The following is a 13,818-nucleotide window of genomic DNA, read 5'->3' as shown; positions in this document are numbered from 1 at the left end:
AATAGCTGTAAAGGAGGTGGGGCACAGGAGGCTCAAAGCACGAAAACAATGCAAAGGAAAGTCAACCTTCATTGAAAAAAGATGGCAGAGAACACAGTCCTTTGTCTGCTGGTGGAGATCTTCAGTAAAACATTCTGCCTTCTTGTGAGTGAATTGTTTAACAAGAAGAGGGCTCGTATTCCTGTGTTCGTGCCTTGGGGCCAGTGCATTTTATTGTCAAGATGGTTTCTGCTGTTTAATTCATGGCTCATTTACATCTAACAGTATTGCACATACAATACAATACTTGAGGCTGAGGGCACATTCCACGTTTCAGTATGGCTGAGGCCTCACTGCTTGTATGGAAATGTATTGAGGCCAGGCCCAATATAAAACAAACAGATGCATAAACATTTGGAGGAAAATTATTTAAAATAAAAAATACGTTGAGCAAGACATAAAATGGCTCAAAAATCAAACAGGACTGAAATATGGAAAGGGTGAGAAAGGGCATAAGGTAATACTCAGGAGTGAAATATCAACACTGAGGGGCCTTGTAAAGAAAAGTAGAGGTAAAAAACCCAAACTAATTGACCACAATGAAAAAGAGGCACCAAAGAACGAAATATAATAACCGATGAATGAAAGAGAAGTGTCAAGCACTAAAGCAGAGAGATTACATAAATAAATGATTGCCCTTATGGATGTAGGCGGATAAGCGTAAATCCACGGCGGCCATGTTTGAATGCATTTTCTTAAAGCATAAGAATAGTCATTCGATGAAGGCTGAAGTTCATGTGCTCACATGTTAGAATGCACATGGATTGTTATAATTGTATATATATCAACTGAAAATGTCTTACATTTTTAAATGTATCATGTTTTTATATTGTCTTTTATGATTTTAATTAATCGAATAAAGTGTTTTGACTGACTGACTGACTGATGTGCTCACATGCCCATGGCCATTTTATACTTTTTCTTTTTAGGCTATTCTATGGGAGACGGCCATCTCGGAATTATAAATTAACAATTAAAGTGTGCACATGTTGTCACACAACAGGGGGAAGGGAATGGTCCAGTGTCAGTGTGTCGCTGCTGGACCCTCACTGAAATAAAAATGTAAAAAGTTAATAAAAAATAAAGTGAGTTAGTAGAAGAGAGTAGTCTCCACGCATCCGCATTGGAAGGATACGAGTCAACCAATTAGAAACATGGTAAAGCGGAATGCTTCCTAGGCGGGACAAATACCAGCATAGGTAGGAACGTCATTACATGCGGAGCAGGGAACTGAGATAAACAAGAAAGCAATCCTTGAGCCATGTGCCATGAGCAAGGGGCCCAACCAAAGCACACTCTAGGTATAGTGTACTGAAGACAATAGGTCTTTGACAACAGACAGCTAAATCTGTCTGTAGGTTGAGGTCTAAAAACAGAGTGTACCAAAAAACATAAAATTGGTTTAAAATGTGAAAAGGTATAAAAAAGATAAAAACACTTGAGAATTTTTTTTTTGTTGAAAAAAGGAAGAATCTTGGGAAAAAAGTGAAAAACAACAAAAAAACACAGTATCGAAGAACAGATGAACCAGAAAGAAAAGCAAATATAATTACACGCATTGGTAACACGAGCACAGCCACATCTGGTTAAAGCTTACATGATGTCCTACCCTCTGACAGTAGACGATAATTGCCCGGGTACACCAGGCTAAAGTAGGGGCCATCACTGCTTAGACAAACATTTGCTCACACAGTCAGGAAGCCAGGGTTCTGCTGCTTAAAAGCTTCCATCAGTAGTCTGCAGTGATTAACACTGATACGAGTCAGCAAACAGAACTCCTCTGTTCAAACAACATACCAGGCCGAGGTTGAGGAGCTTGGAGACGATCTTGTCAAACACTCCTCGATCATTTTCCTCGTATATCCGCGTGGCAATTTTCTGCACTATGTCTTCGGCCGTTAAGGGAGTCCCGTCCAACTGGTGAAGCCCATCCGGGTCATCTAAAAGAAAAAACAGAGGTTTGCTGATCCCTTCCAGGCCCCTTCACATCCAATCTCCACTACCACCCCAGTCACTCTGGGGGGTTTCATCTCACCCACACTGCATGCACTGCATAGGATCAAAGAGGTGCAAGTGATTCCTGGTTCCAGAACTCATAAGCAGGAAGGGGCCACAGCGCGAATGTTTGGATACCATTCAACATGTTTTCGCAAACTTCTCACGGTATGTTCATATATTGCGCGCGCAGGGTAATGGCAGGTTGGGTCTATTCAGACTGGGGTTAGTTTGGTGCTAGATATGTGAAGATCGCTCACAAGACATACAACCCTGAACTGAGAAACACAAAGGATGGGAGTGCACACGCTCTCTGTGGGATGATGAAGAAAATAGACTCGTGCAGATATTGAAGCTATACATTCATATAATGTAGCATTACTCAAAGAGCTGGTGCCTAAATTCTTATAGCTGCCCCCCATGTCCCATGGCCAGGTACACTAGCAACTTCTGCCTGCTGCATAACCAAATATAGTCCCTTGAATTCAGTCTCAGTCTTGAATTCAGTCTCAGGGGTGACACTGGGCAATGTGGGCAATGTGGCACGAAAACATGCACTTTAAAAAAATGAATGCCCAGCAAATGATATCATACAAGTGGATCTCTTTTTAAAAGACCTGATAATCACACTCATGAATACACAAAGGACATTTGAGTCAAACCTACGCGCAGGCACGTCAGCATGGAGACAGAGAAACTCTGTAACTTTGAAAAAAAGTGGTCTCTACGCGCCAACAATGGGAGGATACAGGGTAACTTTGAAAATATTAGTAGCCACTAACTAATAGGGGCTTTGTGCCAATGCAGTTAATGTGGAGGGCATTGTGGGAAAGCAAGGCGGCCTCTTGGTTAGGGCTGGTACCTCCTTGGAGGTGTTTCCGTCAGGCTGCTCAAGATGAGGGTTAGGTAAACAACCCATAATGCTTTAGCGACTGCTGGAAGACCAGTGCCAGAATTTGTACTGGGAATAGTGAAGTGTCGGACATAAAAATGGTAGAGAAAGAAGTCACAAAATACCTTGGGCTCGTCCATCAGCCGCATATGATGGGTATTTAGTTGGACACCAAAGCTCTTGAATCTTTTTGAGACTGTTCTTCATTGATAACCGGGTCTGGCTTCAAGACACAATTAAGCTACAAGGCTTTCACAATCCAAAGAAGAGTCTGCTACCCTTTTCAGGCATGGGGCGCTAAGAACTCCTTGATAACTGGTACAGAGGTGTAGATGAGACAAAAGATCCAGTGCATCTCAGTGTGGGGACATTTGTCAGAGGGCACTGGTTCATCTCCAAAAGCAAGACTCATTGGCGCACTGAGTACATCTGGTCAACTTCCTAGGCCTACCTGGTATGGTCTACAGTTTTCTCTGAGAGCTATAGGCTGCGGGCAGACAGTCTGATGCCCTCAAGCTGGCAAGTGTACAGCAGATGACACAGAAGTTGCATTAATGAGCAGGAAGAGATATATTTGCAGCTGGATAAACTTTGTGTTGCCCTATCTGAGGGAGGGGATTGGGCCAAATCTAAGGAGTGGCTATTTCCTCTCACAGAAAGGGACTCGTTGGCACAGAGGGCACACTCGTTTCTTGGCATGATAAACATTCCACAGTAGGTCAATTAACTGCATCAAAACAGGCTTCTCTTCTTTCTCACTTGGGTGTAATGGTTCCAAGGCTAGAGATATTTGTGTTACTCACAATCGTATTGCATGCCTCTCAGCTCTATTAGGGCTTGTACTGGACATTCTCGCAACATCCCTTCCAGAGATGGTCACCTCATCATACCACATCTTATACCTACTTAAAGGAGTGAACATTCTTTAAGATACTACAACAAAGAACGTGGATGACAATGTGACTTGATGATCAGACCTACACATTGTCACCACTCTACTCAACACCTATATCCCCACTGCAACATTTCCTGGCGCCTGGAAACATGCAGAAGTCAAACCACTACTCTCTTCTTACCCCAGGAAACTCAAAAACTACAAGCCACTCTCCCTGCTCCCATTCCCGGCGAAGGTATTGTAAAAGATCAGCAACAATCAACTCATGACACACCTGGAGCAGAAGCAGCCTCTCATCACCTCCCAATACGACTTCCACACCAATCACAGCACCAAAGCATCCCTGATCACAGCCACCAACGACATCCAAACCCGCCTCGACCGAGGAGAAACAGCTGCTTTGATCCTCCTCAACCTCTCTGCATCCTCCGACACAATATCCCACTACACACTGACCGAAAGACTACACAACATCGGCATCCAAGGGGACACGCTCAGATGGATCGCCTCCTTCCTCACTGGAAGAACCCAGAGGGTCCACTACCCCACCTTTCATCTCTGAACCAGAGGAAATCACCTGCGGTGTCCCCCAGGGCTCATCATCTCATCCTTAAGCCCCACAGTCTTCAAGGCATATATGACCCTGCTGGCCAACATCGCCAGATCCCATGGTCTCAACATAATTGTCCCACGCAGACAACACCCAACTCATCCTCTCACTCACCGACAACCCCACCACCACCAGAACCAATTTCCACAGATGCATGGCAAATGCATGACAAACGTCACTGACTGGATGAAGAACAATTGCCTGCAGCTGAGCACGGACAAGACGGAAGTACTGATCTTTGGAAACATGAGCAACACATGGAATGACTCCTGGTGGCCCTCAGATCTAGGACTCACTCCCTCCAACCACATAAGAAACCTCAGAATCATCATTGACAACAAGCTCACCATGAAATCACAGATCAACGCCGTCTCCTCTGCCAGCTTCTTCACGATGTGCATGCTATGTAAAGTCTTTAAGTTGTTACCCCTACACACAAGACGCACCATGACACAAGCCATCACCACCAGTCAACTGGACTACGGCAATGAGCTCTACGTAGGAATTGCTGCACATCTTCAACAGAGATTTCAGACCATACAGAATGCCGCAGCCAGACTCATCCTCCGCCTTCCCAATGAACCCACATCACACCCCTCCTCAGGAAACTTCACTGGCTCCCCGTACAAAAGAGATGCCAATTCAACACAAGGCGCTATACAACCAAGGACCCACCTACATAAACCACCGCCTGAACCTCCACCAACCATGGTGAAGGCTAAGCTCCGCCTCCCATACTCCATATATCTACCAAAGCAGAAGTGGAAGACACTACTTCTCCCACATCGCAGCAAAGACCTGGAACAGCCTCCCCATGCAACTCCAGACCATCACCTCACTTCCGGAATTCTAAATGGCCTTCAATACCTGGCTGTTCAAATAAGCCTCTAGGTCCTGCAAGCGGCTGGATACCCTATTGGGTGATTAGCCATGCTTTATGAATCTTGATTGATTGGAGAGATTCTGCACTGCCTATACCAGTCTCTTCTTGAGCTTGCTATTTTTATTACATACCAAAGTAATCTGAGGCAAATTGTGGCATTAATCAAGGTAATGTTCCAGAACGTCATCCTCATACCAAAAATAAAGTAGGAGACAGCCAACTAACTGCCCGGGTTTCACATAGTTGTGTGGTTTTCCCTGACCCTCATTCTGACGGCCCAGAAGAACCACACAAACCAAATGAAATTCTCTAGTTCACCTGTAGAGTGGATTTGGGTGGATTTTATAGCCCAATTTTGCTCTGCAGGTAGATTGAGAAAAAGGGAAAATTCACCTGTTTTGCTACTTTTAGAAAAATGTGTATTTCTCTAATATTGTTTATACTGTTTTCTTTCCATTACCCTTAAATCATCAATCATCAACGATGTTCTATGCACGTTAAAAAAAATAATGTTGATCATTGAAATATAACTATCCCAAATTACTTTACGGCACTTAGATGGCAATAGGACGAGATAAAACCACATGCACAGTGTTGTGATTTACAAAATGTTTCTGCCCATCCTTAATCCCTTCCTTTGTCTGTCCTTCTCCAAGAGCAATGGGGAAAGGAAAGTCTGCAACTGGGAGTATCTGTAAAACTTGTCAGACTTGGCTACCATCCCCTCACAGATGTACAGTAGTCTTATCTCCTGTTTTCGATAAGTGCTTAACAATTAGCTTTGCAAGATGGTACTCTTTCTGAGGAGAGTAGGAAATAATTTGTGGGACAGCATTGAGTCCTACTCTTTTTAACATCTACATGGCCAAACTAACCTGAATAGCTCAAACGTGGGTTCCGAACATTGTATCATATGCAGCCAATACACAATTTATGTTGGCATTTCAATAACTCGATGATACTGTGATTGGTGATTTTTAAGGCTATTGTTCCGCTGTTGCTGACTGTATGTCTATACCTTAATTCTGATGAATCAGAAATGCTGATGTTTGGCACTCCTTTCAATGTTGATGCTAGAAGACTTTGACCTACCGAGCTGGGGCAAGCACCCACTCCTTCAACTGTTGCCAAGAATCTGGGGGTGTTATTGGATAGGGCTCTATCTTTCAAACCCCAGGTGCAGACCACTGCTGCAACCTGTTTTGGACTTTTGAAATCATTTAAAAAGTTACTAAAAGACCTCCTGCATGCCACTCGGAAGGGCATTGCACATGCATTAATCACTTCCAGAAAATACTATGCTAACGTAGTCTATCTGAGTTCACTCGGCTGTAGCTCGGCTTCTTCTTAATATTCCAAAAAGGCACTCTTGGAAAAGCCTGATGCAACGTCACTAGTTGCCTGTTAAATCTAGAATCAAGTTTAAAACACGTATAGTTGCGCACAGAGCTTTTAATCAGAACGGCCCTAAGTATATTCAAGACAGGCTCAAAAATATTTTCCTTCTATTGCTCTCCGTTCGGCCAATCAAAATCCACTGTGTCCCTAAAGTGCGAAAAACTAGATCTGGTGGTAGATCTTCTTCTTTTTTAGCTCTTAGTCTAGACAATGATTTACCATTATCCCTGTGATCCATTCTGAGAGAAAGTCTGTTTAAGGCCCAGCTGAAGACTGTGCTGTTTATCGAAGTGTAATTCTGCTTTGACTTTCATTACCGACATAGCGCCAAGATGCTATAAATAAAGCAGCAGCTGCGCTCTGCATATTTTTTCATTCATTCATTCTTCATTTTTCACTCTTTGGTGTGGGGCTTGTGTCTTTGAAAGTAGAATTTCAAAAGGGGGGTTCACACTTTGAGATCAGAAATCCCTGTCAGATCTTTCTATGGGAAAGATAAGAATTCAGCAATCCACGGCTCTAGGCGCTCACTTGGATACCACACCTCCTCCCCCTTGAGTGCACAGGCTCTTCCTCTCTTCTCTACCTCCCAGGCATGCCTCTGTTCATTGTTTCAGCTGAAATCTACATGTCCATCTCTAACAGACACTTTTAGACAATAAGGTATGGTATTCACGAGGGGTGGAGAGGTTCATGGTGTGATATGGTTTTTACTTCATAAGGTACTTGGGGTAACTTCAGAGTTTTGCCTCCTGCTTGTCAAGGTCAGTCCTTTTATGTGTGCTGCCAGGGTCTATACCTAATGGGTCATTTCAATTCCCCAACAGAGGTGAGCTGAGCATCATCTTACACACTTAAAAAAATATACGAACAGCTTTCACAAAGTGTATGGTACCAGAATCTAGTAACTGAAATATCATGTGACAGAAATCGTGTCCTAAATATCTTTTACATATATGTTGTCCCATTGGCATTACTAATAGAAAACCTACACCAAATTGGACACTAGTTTTGACATACAACCTCACAAAGAAATACTGCTGGCCTGGTTCAAACTGAAGATGGATTACCCAACTATGCCTTCATAAAAGTGTCTGGATAGTGTGCCCACCCATCCTGAACTGACAGCCTCTCACACACAGGGGCCCTTCAGGTCTCATTTACAGACTTGTGGATGTCTGGACTGCTTGGCACGAAGTTGCAGTGTGCCACTGGCCTCTAACTCCCCATCATGGCAGCTCTGAGCTGTAAGTGTATTATCAGTGAAGATGGTTTCCTAATTGCTTTTACATTTTTATGCCCATGAAAACTCAAGATGGCAGGACTGCTGCTTTATTGCCAGGGGTGGCCGTGGACTGGCTCCCACGGCTAATCTTGCTTTAAAAAAGTTGTGTATTTCATGAAGTAGCCGCCAATAGCTAGGTATTAACCTTTTCAGGGTATTGAGAGCTCACGTTACTGTGCTGGGTGTCAATGGTATACTTGCTTATGCATTTCATCCTGCCTGAAAAGACTTATGGATGTCAGATACTCGTTGTTTCCTGTGTTTTGTTGTCAGCATTCGTGCAGGCCACGGCCATCATTTGTAAGGCCCTGCATCACTTTCACACTCTGGGCGCCCTGCGGCAGGAGTCAGGGTGATCTGGAGTCACTGACATTTTTTTGGGGGGGGGGGGGGGGGGGGGGAGGTGAGGGGGTAGGTTTGCATGCACCGCCTACATTCAGCAGTGTTCATGGACAGCAAATTCGGCCTTGATACTACCGACCTGCATTATGCTTATAAACAGAATATCATGGACTAAATAGTGGCTGAAAAAAAAACCTGTGTCCTTAATAAAGTTTGCAAAAATATTGGCGCGTCTGAGCTATTATTAAAAGAAAAATCCACACCCAGGTCAGCCACACGTGTGCAGGCGCTCGCGCGAGAGGCCCAGCCGAGCCTGGATGCATGAAGCGCCCACCTTCGCTTTTGGTGGTGTCGAAGTCTTCCAGTGCCTTGCGGCCCTTGGTGGAGTCCAGGTCCGGGTAGGTTCGCTGCTGCTCGTAGAGGGGGTCTCGGAAGAGTCCACTTCGCTTCACCTTCTTTTCGTTTTCTGCCACCGACATCAGCAGACTGAGGTCGTCGGCAAACGAGTCGTTCTGGAACTCTCCCTGGCTGTCTGCAAGAATAGCGACACGGCCGAGCAGGTTAACGCTTCTGCTGGTCAAAGCGCTATAACTACAGGCGATGACGTCACGCGCGTGCCAGTCACCTACCTGTGGCGCTCTTCTTACTGGCCGCGTCCGCCTCTGCAATCTGTAACGTGGAAGAAAAAAACGCAGCTGGTCATTTTATACCCAAGTAAGAAGTAAAAAGAACCACTGGAGGTGTTTGTGTTCTGAGAGGAGACACCCAGATGACCTGCCAGAAATGAGTCCGTTGGATATTGGCTGCCTGTGACACTGAACACGTCACTGTGCTTGGCACACACATCCCTTACCTACAGGCAGGCCACAGTAGTTTATTTTAGAGTCAGTTGAGGGGTCGGGGAGGCTGGGGTGAGGAGGGTTCTCGCTTACCACTAATACAAGAGAGGCAGCAGAGCCAAAGTCAGCGGGAGAGGATATGGCGTAATGGCCAGAGCTGCCGACTTTAGAACTAGGGAACTAGGTTCGAGCTCGGTGTCGGCTCAACCTCCTGTGCCTACCAAAAACGAAGGTGTGCTTGTGTAACGTAACTAACTGGTGCTCGAGTGAAGCGCTCGGGTCGAGCTCGCCCCATATAAAACTGCAAAACAAAAGGAAATCTCTGGCATTGTCTCTTTGCCTTCACGCGAACACGTCAATAGCGCGGGACAAAGGGGCATGTTTATGTTGTATGGCCAGCACTGGGGCTTCTCGTCCGTTCCGGGCTCAGTTTAACAGGTATCCCCCGGCCACGCTCAATCCCAGCTTCTGAAAAGGCCCCAGCCGGGCCTCTTATCGGTAGGAGCAGAAGCTGCAGACCGAGAGGAGCCGGGCCCGGCAGCTGTGCAATCAGAGAATTCCGTGGAAATGCTGTGACTGGCGAAAGGTGATAAGGGGGCCTTGGAGGAGGGGCGGGGTGCATGGGGTGCGTGAGGCGGGCTGGCTGGGGCAGTGGCGTCGGGGGGGAGTCATCTGCTCCGCACAGTGCGGCCTCGAATAGGCGACGGTGCTTAGCTGTGTCCGCTTCTTGAGTCCAATCAAGAGGTAATGTTGGGAATAGTGGAATTGTGACTAAAAAGAAGTGTTATGTAACAACTGGTTTGAAAGGGAGCATGCTGGGGTAGGATTTAAGAGGGGGCCGGAGAAGGGTCCAGGGTAAGCCCTATCCCTCCCACCCCCCCCTCGTTTGATTTGTTTGGTTTAGCCAAGGTACTGGTTGGATGTTTCACAGCTCCGAAGGAACCCCTTTGAGGTAATCTGCTCCAAGCAGTGCCAGGCATAGATATATGTGCTGGAAACAAGGGTCTTGCGTCGAATTCAAAAGAAAGAACCAGAATCATACATAACATCCCCAAAATAAAACTATAACCAGTGACTACTGCTGACCCACTCCAGCCACGCAGCAGGCAGCCCGCGAGGCAGGCCTGGCAGGAATGAGCGCATCACAAACTTTTAGAGCAGCGGCGTCGCCTTTCTGTTTGCAGTCAGGAAGCGCCATCGATTTCTGCTCGCTTTACACTCTTCGTGGCCCACGAACAACGAAATTAAAATATATGTTACCGTCTGTGTGTGCGAAAAGAAGATGAACCAAGGGAACCTCAGCACGATCTTACTACCTGTTCCTCCAGAGGCCGCTCCACGCTCAGCTCCCTGTTGTGCACGGCGGGATCTGCAACACACAAGGCGCACGTTGGTATATTTTGCGCGATGAGGTAACTATGCACACACGAGGAGGGGAAAGTAAGGGTAATGCAGCGTAGAGCGCCTTGAGATTAGGCACCCGTTCATGGACAGCAGTCAGCGAGCAAGGCGCTAGCATCCCGGGTAAATAACAGTTTTATGCGATGCAGCGCGCGCGTGTGCAAACAAGCGCCCTGTCAAGGTGGAGTCATTCAATATAGTAAGAAATGTGTGATATCCGGCGTGTTAGTGCACTTGTTTCCGATAGCATGTTCCATAGAGCTATATTTATTTCCACTGACATTGCGCTCGTACAATGATCCCCCCCGCTCTCCCCCGCCCCTAGGAGCCCTCTCCACCACCCCCAACACACGCACGGTGCGGGCTCAGTACACGCACACACACGTGCTTTTGTGCTTCTTAAGTGAAAGCTGGGACGTGAACCTCGTCATGTGATCGCGCAATTACCTTAGTGTACATTTCAACATTCATCGCTTGCCATCTTTGTCAGTTGCGTAAGAGATACGTAGATTTCAGAAAGTTAAATATTCACTTAATTTACATTTAAATGTCAATTAAACTATCGAATCTAAGTGCCAGCTCATTCCCCGATGGGACCTCAGATTTCCTCATCTCGTGCTGGGGGTGCTCGGTGGCTGTGCACCCTCGAATGCACACATTAACATAACATTCTTGGTAGTGGGAACCCCGGAGTGTTGTGGCTCATGTCCTTACTGCTTCCACGAAAGCAGATACCTATACACTAGATTTATAACAAGTGAGAACGATTCTAAATTAAAACAAAAACACCAGGCCAGCAGCGTGCATACAACGTGAGCTGGAAGTGGACGAAAATAACCAAGGCATAATCGGCTTGGTGTGATTGTGAGATTAAAAGCAGGAGAGAGCCGGGACATCATATTTATGACCCAACAGTACGTCGCAGAGTTGTACTGCACTACATAACCTTTAGTGTGCACGGTGCAGGTATATCCACTCACGGCCTCGCGCCAACAGAACATATACACAAAAAAGCGGGAAGATACGGGACCTCGAATGACGTGTTTCGAAAACGCCCCCACCCCCGGCCACTATCTTAGAGATGGCCAGACGTGCTCGCTTCAAGAGTTAGAAGGATGCAAGGGTGCGGGGTGTACGTCTTACCTTCGGCGCTCGGGGGCTTCGGGAATGCCCCAGACTGGCAGAGGAGCATGGTCAGCGCCAAGAAGAGCGCTGGCAGCTTGGAATCCATCCCGGAGAGTAGATCGCGTGCACCTGGGTCTGCTGGCGCTGCACCTCCGCGTCCAGGGGCTCCTTAACGAGGGGTCGAACCTGCGAGAGATTCCTTGAGTCACTTATCTGTACTTTGTACAGGAGAAAGGGTCCTATACAAGAGGGAATATGGCCAGTAGAAGCCCCGTGGTCGAGGACAGGCACCCCTAGAGATGGAGCCGTCCGCCTGACGGTGCTGAAGCGCTTAGAGTCCCGCCCTCGGGGCTCCCGAAGAGGTCAGTATATTCTGGCGCTGAGCCGCTCCAAGGAGCTGTCCTCCTCCTCTGGTGCTGAACAGCTCAGCCGTCACCCGCTGCAGATGGAGCTGCCTATGCTTCACGGGGCTGAGCGGCTCGGAGCCTCCTCTGACAAACAGGGGATCCCAGTAGAGGTGAGAGGTGTAACTGGGCTCCTCCAGTTCTTACAGGTGAGTGAGAGGCGCGGGCTGTGTCGGGGTCTTCCTTTTGTTCTCCGCCTGCTCTCACCGGAGGCTGTGCCAGACCATGCAGACAAATCCGGGGCTGAGGCAGGGAGTGAAGGATCAGGGATCAGTGGCTGCGTCACCGGCTCAGAGCTCCTCCCTCCTCGGCTACAGCAGAAGAAAGAATCTTCCTCACAGGCTGGCACCATGTCCACAGGGCACCACCATTTCCTCTTCATTGACAGTGCGGGAAACACTGCTTGCTCACGAGGAGGATTACACCACTGCCTGCTCGGCCACAGAGCAGACGGAAAGGCTGATTCCACAGGGAGCGAACTCCCCTGCCTCCTTAGAGGGCAAGCATCGGTGTCCCTTCAGAGTGCAGGCTGCAACACCAACCCTCACTCGACAGGCAGTAACATTTCCTACTCACAAGGGGCTTGCACCACTACCTCCAAGCTGATGCACTGTCTCCCCAAAGGGCAGTGCCTGGACAGGAAGCCCCACTATCTACTCGGCCAGCAGGCAGGCAACACAATCTACCTATTCACAGGGCAGGAAATACTGCCTCCAAGTCACAGGTCAGGCAGCCTGCCTCCTCTGTAACAGAGGAGGTAACAATTCACACTCATATGGCAGGCGATAACACCACTCTTTCCTGGGCAAGTGCACCAGTACCTCCTCACAGGCACTGAGCTCCACACCGTCCTTACATGGCAGGCAACACCTGGTCCCCTTGTGTGGAAAAGCCATCGGAACGCCTGCCCACAAGGCAGAAATTCCTGCCTATTGTTCATAGGGCAGGCAGACTGTCTCTTTGGTGACAGGGCAGGTACTTATGGTGTCTAACAGGGCAGGCAGCAACACTGCCTCAGAAGTTACCAGTCAGGCAGTACCACAGCCCCTCACGGGGCAGACAACATCATCTCCTCACTCACGGGGCATGCAACACAAAAGACCCTCACAGGACAGGTAACAACGATTCCACGCGTACTCACGAGCAGGCGTCGCTGGCCTCTCACAGAACACTCAGGACTACTGACTTCTTACAGGGAGAACAACGTCACTGGCACCACTTAAGTAGGCAGACCCAGTGCTCCATCACAGATGAATCAGCCCCTCTGTCCACTCACATGTAAGACAGTACCAATGTCACCTCATGGGTAAGGGGCAACACCGGCTTCCATCACAGCACCAGGGTCCCCTTACAGAAGGACATGAACAAACCATTATGGGTCAACCCCGTAACCTGGGCTGGTAAATGCAGACGAAAGACAATGGTTCCCTTCGGAAGAGGTTTTAGAGTCTAAACCTCCTAGGCAAACAGGGGCGGCTCCTCCATTAGGGCGGAGGAGTGTTGCCTCACTACTTTCTCGTAGTGAGAGAAGAAGAAACATAACATGGTATTTTAAATACAGTTTTATGTTTCTGCTTCTCACGCTGCGAGAAATCAGAATGGTATTTGCGGGCTCGAAAAGGACAGAAATTAGTGCACCATCAGCGGTTTAAATTTTGGGACTACAATATCCATGATGCTTTGGGACATTGACCCGCCCATCTGTGGGCG

The 13,818-nt window shown here is 47.5% G+C and overlaps 1 protein-coding gene across 1 annotated transcript in view; it reads right to left on the bottom strand.

Moving 5' to 3' along the window:
* SCG3 (secretogranin III) overlaps positions 1-12,562 on the bottom strand; it is a 246,014-nt gene extending 233,452 nt beyond the window's left edge. Inside the window, exons 1-5 of the mRNA XM_086958295.1 lie at positions 11,723-12,562; positions 10,495-10,547; positions 8,969-9,008; positions 8,674-8,871; positions 1,837-1,979 (exon numbers count right to left, since the gene is read on the bottom strand). Of these exons, the coding sequence (XP_086814421.1) occupies positions 1,837-1,979; positions 8,674-8,871; positions 8,969-9,008; positions 10,495-10,547; positions 11,723-11,810 (522 nt within the window). The 5' untranslated portion in view covers positions 11,811-12,562. The remainder of the gene's footprint in view (positions 1-1,836; positions 1,980-8,673; positions 8,872-8,968; positions 9,009-10,494; positions 10,548-11,722) is intronic.
* Positions 12,563-13,818: the final 1,256 nt, after the last annotated feature.

This window comes from Lissotriton vulgaris, chromosome 2_1 (genome assembly GCF_964263255.1).
Source record: "Lissotriton vulgaris chromosome 2_1, aLisVul1.2, whole genome shotgun sequence".
In the NCBI taxonomy this organism is placed as follows: Eukaryota; Metazoa; Chordata; class Amphibia; order Caudata; family Salamandridae; genus Lissotriton; species Lissotriton vulgaris.
The sequence above is the reverse complement of the archived record's forward strand: the minus strand, read 5'-3'. Positions and strand labels throughout refer to the sequence as shown.